At 36.5% G+C, this 19,059-nt stretch overlaps 1 protein-coding gene across 1 annotated transcript in view; it reads left to right on the top strand.

The window, feature by feature from the left end:
• The window catches only part of LOC140163238 (uncharacterized), a 62,524-nt gene that overhangs the window by 31,555 nt on the left and 11,910 nt on the right, over nt 1-19,059 (top strand). Inside the window, exons 10-15 of the mRNA XM_072186639.1 lie at nt 4,051-4,233; nt 5,132-5,403; nt 11,656-11,793; nt 12,750-12,919; nt 13,456-13,614; nt 14,983-15,143. Of these exons, the coding sequence (XP_072042740.1) occupies nt 4,051-4,233; nt 5,132-5,403; nt 11,656-11,793; nt 12,750-12,919; nt 13,456-13,614; nt 14,983-15,143 (1,083 nt within the window). The remainder of the gene's footprint in view (nt 1-4,050; nt 4,234-5,131; nt 5,404-11,655; nt 11,794-12,749; nt 12,920-13,455; nt 13,615-14,982; nt 15,144-19,059) is intronic.

Raw genomic sequence — 19,059 nt, 5'->3', positions numbered from 1 at the left:
AAAAGTCGCCTTTTCAAAATGGGAACAAACTTATGTAGAATACATTCATTCATTCATATTTTATTTTCATCAATCATCAAACAATAAGAAACAATAATATTAAATGCAATCAAGAATCAATACTCTAAGAAATAAAGGTTCTAAAAAGGTTCTAAAGTTGTCCTCTCAGGACTCAGAACCCGTAGAACAGGGCTTGAAATAAGCAGGAGCAAGCGGTAAATGCCCTGGTTCTGAAACAGAACTGTGTGTGTGTATTTGCATAGACCAGGAGCAATATTTACACAAAAACACCCAAAATTGCTCTTGGATCTGAAATCCTTATTTCAAGCCCTGCCTTAGGGGTTTTCTAAAGAACAAAAAATGGTTCCAAAACCGTCGAAAATGGCTCCAAAAATGTGATACAGAACCATTTTCGGTTCTTTAGAGAACCTTTAAGGGTTCTCCAAAATTAAAGAACTTTTTGGAGAAGTTCAAGAGGGAGGGTTCTCCTGAGAGGACAAAAAAGGTTCTATTCAGAACCGTTATTTCTTAGAGTGAATGGTATAAATAAATATCAATACATTTAAACAGTAACAATTAAATGAATATAATTGATAATATGACAATATTAACTATGATTGACCAGAATACATTTTAAATGTATATTGTTATTATATTAACTCCATCTGGGGCAACTTGACATGTAACAATAAGAGCACACCAGGCACACAAAATTGCATTCTGAATACGAGAAATGTTCTTCTGATATCAAATAATTTTGATGTTTTGAAATTAGCGAGATGATACAAATTTTATGGAAAAATTAAAAAAATTGATATTTTGACATTTAACAGTACTCGAAGTAAACTTTATAAGATCAGGGATACCGCACAAATTTTTTTCTTTTTGTTATGGTAGAATTATTAAAATCCCGAAAATTTGCTTCATACTCCATTTCGTTTTTGCATCAATTTGAAATTTAGAAGCGTAAAAATGTGTCGCAACGCGAAAAGACGATGTTTGGAGGTCCATAAATGTATAAAGGGAACCATTTACAACTTTGAAAAGTATGTATCCTGGAGTACTTATTTGTGTAGAATTCAAATCTGGCATCAGAAAACTTGTAAATCCTTTACTTTAAAAGATATAGGGCCCTCAAAATGCAACTTCGTCCATCCAGGACCAACTTTGGGGGTCAAAACTCCAAAAGTAAAAATAATTTTGTTGTCCATTTTTGTAGACATTTAATGTCCTTGGTTTTCAACTTTGGCTTCAACACATCAGCAAGGTTTGCATTCTCCATAGAGTTGTACATAAGTCATTATACATGCGAAATCAAAAATGTGTACATCTCTATGGAGAATGCAAACCTTACTGATGTGTCGAAGCCATCGAGTCCCAAAGCCAATATCTCTCAGAAATGTTGTCCAAGGACATATCTTCAACATACCTGAAGTTGATGGTGGGGCAAAATGTCTGACATTGGTTTTCAGGGGGTCAAAATGTACAAAAATGTACAATTGGGGTTTTGCATGGGTAATATCTCAGCTAAAAGTATTCTAATAGGCTCAATATTGATAAGAGTAATGTCCTACCAAAGGGCTCTGACTGGCTTAAAAAAATGGACAAAAAATTATTTTTACTTTTGAGTTTTGACCTCCAAAGTTGGTCCTGGATGGACGAAGTTGCATTTTGAGGGCCCTATATCTTTTAAAGTAAAGGAGTTACAAGTTTTCTGATGCCAGATTTGAATTCTACACAAATAAGTTCCCCAGAATACATACTTTTCAAAGTTGTAAATGGTTCCCTTTATACATTTATGGACCTCCAAACGTTGTCATTCTCGCGTTGCGACACATTTTTACGCTGACCCCCTAAATTTCAAATTGATGCCACGGGAAAACGAAATGGAGTATGAAGCTCAAATTTTCGGAATTTTACTTTTCATCAATATCTACCACCACACAGAAAAGAAAAAATTGAAGAAAATGGTGCACATCCCTGGAGTTGACATGGAATGGGTCATAAATCTAATGTGTTGCTTAAAGTGTATGTAGCTGGGAGGAATATAGTCGTCCATTGTTTGCAAATGTTAACCTTTCGTATTGAAGATACACATTTTTCCCCAACTTGACAACTAAAATTTGCAGGTCTTTCTGGTGACCCTTAAACCCGCCCTGCACAAAGTACTGTTATAAATGCCATACCGTTATATTTGGAACCAATGTATAGATGCATAGTTATGGGTGGGTCTCTTCTATCTTAGCTTATCTTGTGATATACCAAAATAATTACAGACATTGCCCGCATAATACCGCTATGACGTCATAACGTGAACGCGCCCTCGCCAAATTGGGAATTTCTAGCTATGTATAGGCAAAAGTGATTTTAGGCTACAAATTCTACGAACATGCGATTTCACCGGATTTTCTCCTAAATATGAATCAAAATATGACTATTTCAACGTAACTACTTTCTAAAAAAGACAATTTCTAGTTCTCTTGGAAATAATTGATTTTACGGTATAACCTATGATGGGCCTGACCACGCCCACCCTCCTCTATGGTACAGGCTATATATCAAAATAATTGGTACAGTTTTCAGTGATATGGACATGACTGTCACATCAAAATGCAACTCCAGGTCCACATAATTTGTTAATCAACGCCATAAACAGTCATATAATTACAAATGGTATTCATTTCAAGAAGACCATAATTATGTTGCATTTGGAAGCTGAAGAGCAAATGATGGATCTACGATTAGCTTTAGTTGTTTAGGCGCAAACGCCCGCATAGTACAAGGGTTAAAGTTTGTTACCAAACATTTTGTTCAATATTGTAGACTAACTCAACTTACGTTCAATGTTTCAAACTGATGCACGTGTGACAATTTTAGTTTGTGTGTTTGTTTGCTTTTTTGAATGCACGCATAAGCTTAATTTTTTTCTCTGTATTAATGTTGTTGTTTAGCTTTGTTTGTTCACTGTATCATTAATTGTAAACTATATTTGTTTTGTCAACGATGTAAAAACTTTATCACAACACTAACGTTTCGGTCAAAAGAATTTGGTCACAATGAGTAATCCTATAGCGGGTTGATGGGAATAATCATTGTGCCCAAGTTCTTTCACAGAACCTTTAGTGATTTGATCCAGTTTTGGCATTGTATACATGGTATAAAACAAAACAATTACTTTGATAATAATGCCGGGCAATCAAGTTAACTTACTGTTTAATATCTTAGTTCATTTGGGCATTAAAAAACACGTACATAAATGCGATTGTATTTATTTTCCGAATTTCTGAAATGGAAATGCAATTAACATTTTATTGCAATGTTATATAGAATGTATTGTTTCTACATTACAGATTGATGATCTTGTCAATCTTCCTTTTTTACAATGTGTAAGAATTATTGATTCATAATATGTCTTGTGATGGTACATGTAGAAATTTCACCGGTATCCAAAAGTAAACGGGAACACCACTGTTAAAAGTCCTTATTTCAGTGAATACTAAAAGTAAGTCGCGACTCGTAATAAATATATGTGCTGGTATTCGTGCATGATATCTTTTAGAAACCTGGTTATAATAGGTTATAAAGCATGTATAAACACTTCTTTGATTTCAGGCAACGTTCAAAAGTACTGCTAACTGTCCTTGTTGACACAAATGAATAGCAGCTATTTTATACAGTTTTCAAGTTCAACCTATATCAACATAACTGTGTGGATTGTGTTTCTTTGAAATGTGGAACGACGAAGTGGTCTGGTACGCACAGAATGACATGAGTGGGAGAACTTGTATCAATTAACCAAAATAATGTAACTTCCGGAAATATTGGAATCAGGATTTGGAATATATGGAATATCTTTTCAATTATTCTTCTATTGTGTGGCTATATAAGTAGAAATCTACTATATAGAAACAGTATTTGTGAATGACACTACGAGTGGAGTTTTACATCTGTGATTCTGTAGTCAAGTTGCGACAGGGCAAGGTATTATAATAGAGCAATTCGAGGCAATAGCGAAATTGTGCTCATTCTTTTGTGGTTTATACGGAGTAGCCGGATGACAAAATGGAATACCAACATAAGTTAACCTTATTCTCAGTGATATTTTCTGTGGCACATATATTTTTTGTAATGTCTCTACCAATCGAATCACATCCGAAGGAAACGGTGTTTGATCTCATAGAGGATAAAGAAGTTGACGAGTCAAACCAAGCGGAGAACATTATAGGTTTGGCGGTAAGCTATGTTTCGTACTTAAAAAGATTTGCTTTTCACGTTACGGTCAAAGTGTATGGATCAAAACATAATCCAAATATTTTAGAATGAAATAGTCAGGAATCCAAACATGGGAGATGCTAAATCTAAAGGGTTTGGGGTTTCACATATATCCCAGCAAATACAAAACATTTTCGACATCATTCGCAAAAGGTTGCCAGAAAACGTTAAAATGTTGGATTATATAAAGGGTACAGAACGTTTCTTTAGCATTCAAAAACGTTCTTCGATAACTTACTGCAAATATTCTAACATAATATTATTTAAGTGTTGACAAAATATTTCGCAATAACTGTTTGCACAAAATATTTTACAATAACATTCTGAAAATATTTTACAAATATTTTTGTAGTGTGTTTTCATACAAAAAGTTTTAAAACGTTTTCATGACCTTTATACAACCCGACATTTAATGTTATTAAACGTTTTTACCAAAACCAAAAATCCAAAATATAACCGGTTAAGAACGTTTTAAAAACAATTTGTGTTTGCTGAGTTTACTAAATATTTATTGATTGAAAATATGCTTGTTGTGGTTGTAACCCGAAATGTCAAATAAAAAGCAGTAACTTATAACATCATGATCATGTTTATAGCTAGTATAACTTTCCTATTTGCTATAAAAATGAAACAATAAAAATATATACGACAGATGTAGAAATAGATATAAAACAAATGGAATGAAGAACAGCACAAACATCACTGTCAACAACAACCTTGATAAAGAGCTACATATAACGCAGGCAGTAGAAGTAATATTTTTATCATTACTGATTATAGAACTACAATACTTCAAACATTTGTCTTGTTTCATGGTCCGAATGTTTTTGACTTCTTTTTGTTATCGTTTCGATTTCAGGAAGCTTTAATGAGCATGGGATATATGGATGAAATGGTTGGATTTAGTGCTGATGATCTCAACAAAACAGAAATGAACACACAAATTGCCAATTTTCAGCAAAATGCTGGCATCAAAGTGACTGGAACTATTACCGGTTCGACGATGGTGGCTGCCAAAAGTCCACGATGTGGCAGGTCTGATATGGAATCTAGTGGGGAAGGATCAAGAGGGAAAAGATACGCAGTTGCTGGATCTAGGAGTAAATGGAGGGAAAACAGAATTACATGGAGGTTGGTTGAGGTTTATTGCTCCATGGCTTTAAACGTATTGACAAAATTGAAAATAAATAGAGAACATTTTGGAATCCGAATTTGCAAACCTTAAATGGTGCAGATCCATGTTGTGAGCTCAGCGATCAGGGAAATTTGCATATTCAAGTGTTTCCGTACTGTTTTCCTAAGCCTTTCTAAGCCCCTTTCGGCTCGCCAAAATTTCTTGCCCCCCCCCCCCCTCCTCCGATTTTACCCTCCCACCAGCCCTTTACAGAAGAGATTTAATTGCAACGATCAGTGCTTCTAACATTGTCTAATGTATGTTTCGATGTTTTGATCAGCTAGGCGTAATTAACGTGATGAATACCATTTACAGAAATTGTCCCCATAACATTGATCCGCTAGACATAATTAACGTGATGAATACCATTTACAGAAATTGTCCCCATAACATTGATCAGCTAGACATAATTAACGTGATGAATACCATTTACAGAAATTGTCCCCATAACAACACGGTATGGGGACAATATTTTTTTACATACACTGATATTAAGGAATAGGAAGACCAAGTAATATATAGAGTGTATCAAAATAAACTATATACAGTTCGAAAATTGCCATTAGATTAAAAGTATGTGGTATTCGGTCAAAATGTTATATATAGTTGATATAGCCGAATCATCATCTTGTCCTTCCACAACTATGAAGTCATCGGCGTGTGACCATTAATAAGAAATCAATGGCTATTTTGGTGAGCTGAGTAAAAATGCAGTTGCGCAAAGTCAATCATAAACAAAGCAACATGGAATTCACATGTTTAACCACTTTCTTTACATTAACAGTCTTAGTCTTCCACATGGCCACCATTCCTCTGTATGTAGATATCAGCTCTCCTGGTATTCACACCACGTCTTATAAGAGGTCCGTCCTGCCTGGGGATGTCAACTTGTGCAATTATCATCAAGGTCTGCAGAAGGACTTGCGAGAACCTTTGATTTAAGATTATTCTCACAAGATGAAATCCAGAAGTGTAAGAACAGGCGATATAGGAGCCATTCCTGTTGGTGCTTCAAAGCCAAACAATTCTGCAAGGCGTTCTGTCAATTACTGTAAAAAAAGTGGTGAAACTGTGATTTTCATATTGTGTCAATTGACTTTGCGCAACTGCCTTTTACCCGGCACCCAAAATAAATAGCCACTGAGTCCTTATTAATGGTTGCACGCCAGTGATTTTACAGTTGTGGGAACAAAATGTTGATTCGGCTATCATTACTACATTATTATAGCATTTTGATCGAATATGACATACCGTATTCACTCGATAGTTAGCACATGTGCTTACTATCGAGGGCTTTTGAAAACGTGCAAAAACGAAAAAAAATGAACAGCGCCATCCACAAAAGTGACAAAAGTGTAAAGGGTTTTGAGCAAATCATCGATACACATAGCTATATACGAACAATTAAACCTGCAAATTTGTGTGTTAACTACATTAGCTCAGTTGGTAAAGCGACAGACTTTGAATCATCTTAAGAAGAGCGAACTGAGTTCGAGGCTCGTTATAACCTTTTCCGTTGCTTTATTTTTTATTTTGGGGTTTGAGCTTTTCTTGATAATCTTTGTTTTTCATTTTGTTTCTTTATTGTTTTTTATTTGCTTTATTTTGTTTTGTTTTTTCTTTTCTTTTCTTTTTCTCCTTTCTTTCTTTTTTGTTCTATTCATACTGGGGTCATGGGTTATTTATTCAAAACATACCTATATACGAACAATTCAACCTGCAAATGTATGTCTTAACCCCATTAGCTCAGTTTGGAAAACGCCGTACTTCGAGACTCGATGAAGTTCAAATCTGTTCAGTATTTCACTATTTAGATTTTTTTCTCTGCCATGTTTGTTTTACAGGTCTTTTTTTAACTACGAATATAGGCCTACATTTGACAATTCTTGAAGGTTTTTTGTGGGCTTTTTATTTATTTATTTATTTATGTTTACCAAAGGAACAATTAGAGATCAGTTGGATTAAAAGTGGAGTGGTTACATAACTCCTTGGTAACTTGATCACGCACCTTTTTGAAGGCAAATAAATACGCTCATTTCGTTCTAATAGACAACGTGATAATCGGATTACACGTAACACTTCGCTGGCGAATAATTGGATCAACTTTAAAATTTCACCCCTACATCCAATTTCATGCATTCTATCCTACACCCATGCTACACCTCAATGGCAGACATAGCTGCTGGGACACAATAGAACAATAAATGGCGTTGAATGCCATAGACTTTGTGTTGCAATCATATCGATCGTGGTGCAGAACTCAAAAGCGTGATCCAGCTGACAGTGATAATCGGATTACACGTAACCTTTCCCTTGCGAATTGTTACGCATAGTCGTGCTAAAAGTCGGTCGATACATGTTGAACTCAGCACAATTCAGAAATACGCGTTTTTGCTTTGAAAATTCTCGGTCAAATAAAAAAAATAAAATTTCAGTAATGTTGAATAAAAAATGTTGAATAAAAACATAGTTCTTGGATATACATAAAAATCCCGGTGTTAAAATTAGGCACGAAATTGTTTCCTGTTTGATTTTGATAGGACTCAGCTTCACCTAGACTGCGGAACTTAGTCCTTAATGAAAGTCAGTCATTTATCTTTTGGTCGTTACATGACTATCATTTGAGGAGTATGATACATCTCCGAGGAGCAATTTCAGACAATTGCTTTGGATTACTGGGGCAGAGGTTAATTGAATCCTTTCATGACCACTGATGCATAGTCAAGTCTGACAAGGACACTCGCCACGAATTGAAAGACCATGTCACTCTCGACAAAAGAATGCATGCATGTCAAAGGTCATACGACACCAATTGCTGTTTGTTATGCTCCTCGAAATATGTACAGTAGGTCTATGTCTGGTTCCCTTCATTGTAATGTCCTTCCAAACTTCTCCAACCCACTTGGTGATCAGAATTCGTCTTTGGCTTGCTGTTAGGGACCGATCGTTATTTACGGCAGGGGGGGGAATGGGTGTTTTGGCAAAAATATCGACAAAAATTTCGCGTTCCCCCTCGCGTCCGTTCAAAATTTTCGCGTTCCCCTTGTTTTCCCAATTTTCTCCATTTAAAATTTAACAATCCCCCTCTTGGTTCAACTAAAATTTCAGGTTCCCCCTCAAGACCACAAAAAAATTTCGTGTTCCCCCCTAAATTTACCCATTCCCCCCCCTGCCATAAATAACGATCGCTCCCTTATGTCATTGTTGGCGTATTTTTGGCCATTCAATCAGGGACTGGAAACAGATATTGATAGCTATTGTCAAGCTATTGTTATCAGATTATCTTTTCGACCTTCGATTGTATGCGAGTTTGAATTTTATTATTTACTCATGTTGCCCTACTAAATATTAAAAAAACATCAAAATATTCCAATATCTTTTTTAAGTTATGTAAAATTGTGTAAAATGTCTATCCTTTGTCGAACACAATTTTTGTGTAGCATGGAAAATCATTTACATAGGATTTTGAAGACAAAATGTGATAATTTTGTGGAGATACAGAATGCTAGAACAAACAAAATTATATTTTTTCTGGAATGTGTACACCGTACGCTTGGTATTCCTACTGATTTCGATAGTGAAATAATTCTCAAGATGATGTTCTTTGAAGATTTATGTTGGCATTTCTAGAGTCTGTCATTATAGGCATACATGTAGGCTCATTTCGCAATGTACAAGACAAGCCACGCGTTGTGTTGTAACTGTGCTTGGATTCGTACCAGGGTCTATTGATCAACGTATTATTCATGCTTGCTCAACTGAGGATAATTTGTAAACCAGCAACTCGCATGGTACAATGGGTGGAAGCCGTTTACAGTCCCTCCATATAGAGGCCTTGCATGTGACGTATCATCCCGTAAATATGGCGGACTACTCAAATGCATTCAATAAAAGCATGATTGCAATCTACCGTGACAGTTCGTCTCACACACATAACCCTGCACTACGATCAAATAGGTTGATGACAACATTTGATTGAATGGACTGCACTCCGCTATAACTACGGTGAAGGACACCGGTTCAAATCCTTTGTCTGGAGCCAATCGATAATTTCATGCAGGGCCTCTATACAAGGTCCCTGATTCAATAAAGCACACGATGTAACAGGCACAATTGAATCGGAGCGGGATTTTACATGTTACACAATGAGCGTGTTTATATAGTGAGACAATCTTTCCGTTATTTAGCTAAACTACCGCGTAGTCTAGATTTGCAATGGTTAGTAAAACATAAACAAATATAGACTGCGTGGCAGTCCAGCTAAATACCGCATAATCTGGCTCACTATAAACACGCTCTTTTTTTTTTTTTTCGTATTGCACAAAATCATAAAAGTATAATGGATAAGGTTAAAATTATAAAATGCAAAAGATTTCTTTGCGGTTAAAAAGCATGTCCATATCTAGTCCGAATAATCAGACCCAGAACAAAATATTAATTTCTGACATGATCCTGTACTGGGTCTGAACTGTTTCCATATGAAATCTTGATGGCAAATTGGACAATTCAGTATCGAAGTTACGTAATGTTACTATGTCAACGGGATCACGTGCTAGAGTAATGAACCACGATCGAAATGATCACCACATAAAGTATATGGCACTCGAAGGCATACTAAAGTAGCGTGATCCGGTAACCAAGAGAATTACGTAACCACTTCGATGCTGAATAGAAGCACATGGTTCTACGTGACAGCTTTTTAATCCCTATTCATGTTACGTGAATCACGCTATTGTGGACCATCCTTCTGATACTTGAGTGTTTGGACAAGCGGGACGGTCTTTTGTCTACCTTTGTAAACAAACCAGGAGGTCGAAATCGTCCTCCTCGCCGAATACGAAAGTCAGCGTAATAGTACGGCACTAGTCCATATCACGCTTAAGTCGCAGTTATTGTGTCCTTCTTGATGTAAAACGAAGTCAGTACTTTGAAATAGACTGCGGAACTCAGTCTTCAATGATAGTCATTTGATAGAAGGGAACCATCATCAGAGCCTTTGAAAAATATGGAATTTCTGTAGCGTGTAATGGCAAAAAGGACCATGACCACCTCATTTTAACATTGAGGGCATACCCAACTACATTGTTGAATAAATAGCCCATGACCCCAGTATGAATAGAACAAAAAGAAAGAAGAAAAAGAAAAGAAAAGAAAAAACAAAACAAAATAAAGCAAAAAAGAAACAATAAAGAAACAAAATGAAAAACAAAGCAAAAAAAGATTAAATTTATCAAGAAAAGCTCCAACCCCAAAATATAAATTAAACAACGGAAAAGTTTACAACGAGCCTCGAACTCCTGCTCAGTTCGCTCTTCTTAAGATGATTCAAATTCTGTCGCTTTACCAACTGAGCTAATGTAGTTAACACACAAATTTGTAGGTTTAATTGTTCGTATATAGCTATGTGTATCGATGATTTGCTCAAAACCCTTTACACTTTTGTCACTTTTGTGGATGGCGCTGTTCATTTTTTTCCCGTTTTTGCACGTTTTCAAAAGCCCTCGATAGTAAGCACATGTGCTAACTATCGAGTGAATACGGTACTTTATATTGTAGTGGTATAGTATTAGTAATTACTGCCGCAAAGGCTTCCATTTTAAGCTTAAATAACAAGGGAAAGTGAAAGAAGCCCCACTGACTATTTTGGTCATTTAACATTATGGAGTTCTATGGCGGACATGGAGTCGTAATTATGACTTTATGTCAAAATTGCTCCGTTGACCTACAAACGCAACACATTTGGCTGATTCCATTTAGGTGTACGTTGGGACATGCATATGAAACTAATTTCATATTATAATAGCGTAAATTATGGCTTTAAGGGCCAAAATAGTGTAAACTTATAAATCGAGGGTTGACAAACAGAAGGCCTTAACTCATTTTTGGCCATGTTGAGATTTTGGTACCAAAATAATCTGTAATACCCACAGATTCTTAAAATCATATGCCTTAACTCAATTCACCTTCATTGCATCTATAGCACAATATTAATACTTGATCACATCTCAATGCAAAAATATTATTTTACTCATTTTTCTCAAAAAGGCACTTTTTGAGTTAAGGCCTTCTGATCTGTTTGTCAACCCTCGAAATGTTCTCGGTTAAACGTGCATTTGTCCCGATTACTTGGAGGGGTAACTTTTATAAACTGTCACGTTTGCACCTGTAAATTTTGCCGTCACTGATGCACTGTATTTATTTCATTCAAGGATCGGAAGTTGGCCATCAAGTGACAAGATTACCCATAAGCAAGTACTTAAGGACATCAAAGAAGCATTCAGAACGTGGAGCAATGTTACACCATTAGAGTTCATACAAATAAAAGATGATTCGGATGCCGATATCAGGTAAATGAACTTTCCTCTTTTAGTCTTTATATTATGGCTGGATTGGGTACTACAAGAATTCCAAGTTTAAAGTTTCAAGATTCAAAATTGCTCAAATGTTGTTAAAATCTTACAAAATATTCTTCTGGTTAAAAGGAATTCATTCAGAAAATGTATAGTTTGACCTATCTGACTTACACCGTGACCACACTGCAACTATAAGTGAAATGATTGAAGGTTAATGTCTGGTATCTTTACGGGTCAATTATGCGGGAGTTTTGTGCTTAAATATAATAGTCAGAGTATACAAAATGGGCAAGTGGACTACGGAGAAGTCTAGGGTCAAAACAGAATATTGCCTCAGATTTCGATGAAAGTTGTTTCAAAATGTTCAACTTGTTATAAAATTTTTAATAAGGAATAGTTTGCAATACCTGAGATGTATTGTTGCCTAGGTAACACAGTGAAACGGGCCACTACACAATCAGTCCTATTGGCTGTGACCTATTTTGCTATGTTTCCTAGGTAGGTATCCAAATGTCCTAGATAATGTAAACTATTTTTTTCTTTGTTGTTATTACAAGACGAAAAAATTGAGATCATTTTCATCAACATTGGAGGACATTTTCTGTTTTGACCTATGTGTAGCCCAAATGTTGAACTTCGACCTTTTTGCGCATAACTCCGGAACGATAAGAGGTAGATAGGTCCAACTATACAATTTCTGAATCCTTATGACCTGAGAAAGATAAACAAAATATGAGCAACTTTGAAATTTGACCCCTGTATAAACTTTGACCTCGGAATTCTGGAATTGCACAAAGGGCTAACGTTGGCTAACGTATTTTTTCTGATAAGTGACCTACAAGGAGAGTATAATCCAATTATGTTGCTTGTATATCGCCTCAATTATGGCATCAATATTGACTAATCTACATCTAGGCCTATATAAATTTATTTGTTCTTTCAACTTGTAGAATAGAATTTTTGAAGGGAACGCATGGCGGTGATTTTCGGGAACCCCGATTTGATGGCAGAGGTGGCACTCTTGCGCATGCGTTCTATCCTTATAGTGGTTGGGGAGAAACTGATGGAGACGTTCATTTTGATGATGATGAAGAGTTCACATTCAAGGATAAAGAATTTGGTAGGTAAATCTCAACACGTGGTTTGCTGTCTAAAATTAATAGTCTGATACTACCATAATTGAGGCAAAATTTCAGCTTAACAATGCAATAATATGAAAAGGTAATAATTGAAAAACAAATCAAATTTAGGCCAACAAGTCGCATTTTTCTTAATTGCATACATAATGATTTTTACCAAAATATCTAATAGCAGTCAATTGGAAAAATACTAAAGCGAAACGATAACAAAAGAAGGTTATAAAAATTTATTTATCTCAAAATATTATATATTAAAAGGTTATAAAGATTTATTTATCTCAAAATATTAAAATTATTATGGTTTTATTATTTATTTATAATATATATTTCATTATATTTCATTTTATACACATTTTATACACTTTTCATTCTCTTAAATTGCACTTTATCCATTAATGTTTTTTATGATCATTTTGTAGTGATTTTAAAGTCTCTTCCTACCATGCCTACGTGTCGTACTAAATCCTTATTAACAAAGATCACAACATAAAGTATTATATTATTTTGCACTCCGCAGGAACTAACTTATTTTATACTGCTGCTCATGAAATTGGCCACTCCCTTGGATTACAGCATTCCAGCAATCCCAATGCTCTAATGAATCCATGGGATAAAGGATATGTTAGGAACTTTAAACTATCCAAAGATGATACGCTGGGAATTCAGTCTATTTATGGTAAGTCTGTCCGAATTGAGATGGTGTTGAGATGGGAGATGTGTATTAGTCTCATCGCAATGGTGCTGACGTGGGGTTTTAAAGGATAGAAAGAGCATTGCCGAGGAAATACCATCGGAATTCTCCTCTACAAGCGGATGCAGGATACAGCATTGTCATGGAGATTGCACCACTTTCTGAGCATCCACCGCAATCCGACTGCAACGTATGTATATGGTGTATGTGGAGTGAGTGTTTGAGTATGATCATTACACAAAATATATTTCAATTCATATTTATTTATTTAAACTGATAATTTTATGTCTCAACTACTTTTAAAAGTTTGTGTTTGACAGAAAATACCTTAAAATTAATCACTATTTGTCCGACTGCCAGCGGGTTTGACGTTGTTTTGGTGTCCATAATTTTGTGTTTGATAGATTTTGCTTTTCAAGGCCACCAATTTCAAAAATATTTTTACTGGACCTCTGTCAGCATTGATCATTTTGAGACATCAAGAGGTCAACATTACAAACTGCTCAAATGCTGTTGAAAAGTTTACCACATTATTCCACTTATCATAGCGATCCAGAAATATACTTATACATATCTGTGACATTCCCTTCTGGAGGTATAAGCAGAAAGATCAAAGGTCACCATTTGACCTCCACATGGGTAAAACCCTGAAAAAAATTGTTCGTCTTCTATATGAGCAATGAAAACAAATAAAAATAATTTCTAAGATGTTTCGTTACCACGGTAACATGATAACAAAGATCATTGTTCAATATAGGTATGTCCCTTTTTGCTATGTTACGGTGTTTATACCCATGTAAGGAAACATAATACACAATACACATTATTATTTTTCTGCATTGATTTTCAATATTTTGAAGATCGGACCATTTTTCAGGTTTTGATCCCTGTAGCGGGTAAATCGTGACCTTTAACCTAATGCCTATAACTCCAAAAGTGTATCACAGATAGGAAAATATAATACTTTCTCTGGACCGTTATGACAAGCGGAATAATATGGTAAACTTGTCAACAACATTTAAGCGGTTTTAAAGGTCAAGCAATTTTTTTTTTAAATTAGTGGTCTGAGAAGCAAAATCCATCCTATATGGACAGCAAAACTTTTGGCAGCCAGACTATATAAACTACTAGTAATATATAATAGGTTCATCATGAAGACGAATGCTGTGCAATATCGCCTGGTGACCTTGAGTTAAAGACCAAGCATCTAACAGAAATTCGAAAGCAAATATATTACTTTACCTGCAATATCAATATATCCAGATCTGTCAACCACTAACAAAACTAAAAATGATGTTTAATAGCAACCCTTGAGTTTGTTACTAATACTTTTAATCATCATTTAATTAATAGGTATCAATCCAAATATGAGACCGACTGGTGCGACTAAGGTGGCACCTACAACACCAGAACCTGGTAGAGTTACCACAGAGGAAACAGCAGCGGCACATGGAGACTGTGAAAATGCCAAAATTGCTGTGGCTATTATACAGGACAATCTTTTCGTCTTCCAGGTAGGTTTTAACACTCGGGTATCATGTTTTTAAAACAATCAAGTCATATGCAGATAGAGCAGTTACCAACAATTGGAAATTATTTGCAGCCAATAACTCCAAATCGCATCTGACAATTGGGATGGGAGCTATTGTCTTTCGGGTCAAAGCCAATCCATGATATTGGTTTTATGCGAAGAATTTGAGCAGTAACTGGTATTGGAAACACGATATTCTTCTCTGTGTCGCTGTCTTCATTTGCTTTGAAAATCTGTGAAATTGACGGAAAAGGTTGTTGCAAAGTCATTAGCTATAGTTACAAAGCGTGGTGTGAAATGTGAATGAAAATATAATTGCAAAACCGACACTCAGGAATTGCCTAGTGTAATAATCTTGGACTTATAAGGTACTTAATAATATCTAGATTGCTGGTTCGAATCTAGGCATTTCCTTTTATTGATTTATAAGAAAGATAATATGAAATTATTAACTTTCTTCAACCTGGTAATTACCGCATTAAACAAATCACCGCTTTTAATTCCCCCATCATGCCCGATTGAAGTCCATGTTAATGGCTCTTGGGGTTTCTCTCATTTTACCTCATTATTTCGGCTTCAAATGTAAGAAATCCTTTCTGAAATAAGACGGAAATTGTACATTATAGCTTCAATGAGAGCAAAAATCATACAAACTGACTCACAATTTCTGTGCAATTGTCGTAATGAAAGGTGCTCCATGATGGGTCATTTGACGTGTCATTAGTGAATGCAATACTAAGGAATGTCACCCAATCAGCGTATTGAGTAGTACGAAGACCATCCCCTTGTGTTATAATACCAGACATTGTCTTTGGTCCTTGTAGGTCAGCCTGTATCCATGGTGATTGGTCTGTCGTATTAGCTGACCAGTATTTGTTTCCACCAAGCCCTGCCAAGCTTGGACTACGCTGCGATTTTGGATAACTCGATGCTGTTATTCGTGCATCAGGAATGTCCTCATTCTTCATGCCAAGATAATCTGTGCAATCTGTACAAATAACATGTAAAAGACCCGATGAGAAAATGGAGCATTGATTGAAAGAGTTATTCTCCAAGCGCAAAGTATTTTGGGCAATGTGCGGATACACAATTTCTTACCTTCAGAGAAATCATCGACAACGGCTGTTTCGTCAAATACAACCGCGTATGCTTGACATCTTGCCCAAGATGGATCAGGTACTGGTTTGCTGGTTGTAGTTTCTGTTGTCATCATTGTTGGTGTAGCTTCTGGGGCAATGGTGTCACTAACTTTCGCATTTGGCGTTATAGTTGAAGGTCTGATATCAGATATGGTTCTCCCTCTGGTTGTCTTTTCTGTTGTCGTGGTTGTACGTCTCGTATCAGATGTGACTGTGGTACTTGTCTGATGACTTGTTGTTGCTTTAGTTGTAGGCCTTGCTTTTAGCGTTATACCGTAAACGTTCGCCTAATGGCGCTATGGAGAGCATGGAAATGAGAGAGCGCCATCCCTGTAAAAGCCGACTATTATCACTGATCATTAAGGGTACGTGTAGTTAAAGAGTGAAACCTATCGACACATACAATTATGAACAAGATCGAACAAACTTGTTCATGATAATGCGGTAATCATTCACCTGATACGTTGTGGCCCAGTGAGCAGAGCATTAGACTATAGTGCGAGGATAAAGAGAACTTGTGAAGAAGATTGATTGTTCGAATCTCATGCAGTAATTTCTGACAGATTATGATGTCTGTCAATGTTTTTTTTCTGATTTGAGGAAATTTTATTCTCTATTTTATCTTTAACATTGTTTATATAATTTTATTATTTTATCTTGTATGTGTCTTTTTTCGTGCTTTGTTTCTATCGTTTCATTTTAATCAAATGTTGTAATGAACCTATTTGATTGTATAAGCATTTGTTATGTGTGTGAGACGAACTGTCGTGTGCGACAAGTCTTTCAATTCGCGCGAGTGTCCTTGCCTATGCATCAGTGGTCATAAGAGGTATATCATTTTATTCGAAAGGGGGGGTCCCAAATATACGGGGGGTCATAAAGTCTTGGAAAGAATAATAGGGGGGGGTCATAAAATGTTTTATGACCAAAATGTAGGGAGTCACACGATGACCACAGAAAGTGTGTTATTTTATTCAAAAAGACTGATTTCAATACAATTTTGGGGTTTGGGATCATACAATTTTTGTTGCCGAAATAGGGGGTGCGCAATTTTATTGACGCAGACTTTTTGTAAATTTGGGACCCCCTTCCGAAAAAAATGATAGCCCTCTAAGAGGATTCAAAAGATAACCTCTGCCCCAATAATCCCTAGCTATATTTGTTTGAAACTGTTCCACGGAGGATGTATCATAATAGGCTCAGTCTTCAAATGATATAAATAAAATTTGAATGAGTGAACGAACAAAATCATACAACGACCAACTGAATAGAGGCTGTGCATATGACGTATCATCCCGTAAATATGGCGGACTACTCAAATGCATTCAACAAAAGCATGATTGCATCTACCGCGACAGTTTGTCTCACACACATAACAAAATGCACTACGATCAAATAGGTTGATGACAACATTTGATTGAATGGACTGCACTGCGCCATGATTACCATGATTACGGGGAAGAAACCGGTTCAAATCCTTTGTTTGGAGCCAATCGATAAACGCAAGGCCTCTATAGCTATCATTGAATACTGGCTAGGATTCCACAACACAATGAGAACATGTTATAAGGCCAGGGGCGGACTGGCCACTGTGGCGTTGTGGCGATCGCCACATGGGCCGCTTGGTTCTGGGCCGCTCAGGGCCGGTTGCTCAAAAAGAAGAGAAAAAGAAAGAAAAGGGAAAAGAAAGGAGAAGGGAGAAAAAAGAAAGAGAGAAAAGGAAAAAGAGGAGAAAGAAAGGGAAAATAGAAGAAAAGGGGAGAGAATGGGGAAGGAGTATCTTAAGACATAGGCCCTAGGGCCTGAGGCATAGGTCCGAGAGCCGAAGGCGTAAGGCCTAAGACATAGGCCCTAGGGCTTAAGGTATAGGCCCTAACACTAAGCTATTATAGGCATGCCACTAGTACACCGTCGCGGCATCACCTACAAATGGCCTTTTGAATCAATTCTCTGGAAAGTAAACACAGCAAAAGGCCAATACTCAAGATGCGATATATTGGGCTTGCTGTCAATGGAATATTGGTATTTCATTGCGGCTGCGGAATGAGGCTAGGGCCGGTATGGGCATTTGGAATTAGGCTGACATAGGAGAAAGAAAGGAAAAGAGAAGAAAGGAGGGGGATCATTGAAGGGGATGAGTAATATAAGGGCCTACACAGTGTGCCCGCTGTTTGTCTGCATAGTGATAGGGCCTATCGCATGTAGAAATAGGGGCTGATAGGCCTACAGGCACTCGACTTTCGAAGTGACGGGGATGTGAGGACATGGGACACCAGTTTGAGACTATACATGCCATAGGGGTCTTTTGGGAGAGCTTCGACGCCATATGAGCAAGGGGGTCATTCAGTAAGGAGGCCTTTAGGAGACCTAAGGGGGTTCTTTCAGTGAGACTGGGACAAAACTTGGGTCAAAATATAAAAGTTGACAAATTTTTGATAATTGTTTTTCAAAAGTCATCAAAATGGGATTTTTTTTGAGAAACAACGGTAAAAGACTACCAGAAATTTGTCAAAAATTCCTTACAAAGGGAGGTCTTTTTGTGACAGGAAAAGAAAAAATAGGGGTCATTCAGTGAGGAGTTCAGTAATTCAGTAAAATAAAAAATAAAAAAGTGGTCATTGAGTGAGAGGGAGTTGAAAAATGGGGGTTAATGTGGGTTGTGGCTGCACTACACGCACATCGCTTCACTCATTTTTAGTGAGTGCCCCCCTCCTGGCCTTTGGACCACCATCAGCTGTCAAAACTAGCACGGCTAGACCA

This window comes from Amphiura filiformis, chromosome 1 (assembly GCF_039555335.1).
Source record: "Amphiura filiformis chromosome 1, Afil_fr2py, whole genome shotgun sequence".
Taxonomy (NCBI): Eukaryota; Metazoa; Echinodermata; class Ophiuroidea; order Amphilepidida; family Amphiuridae; genus Amphiura; species Amphiura filiformis.
The sequence above is the reverse complement of the archived record's forward strand: the minus strand, read 5'-3'. Positions and strand labels throughout refer to the sequence as shown.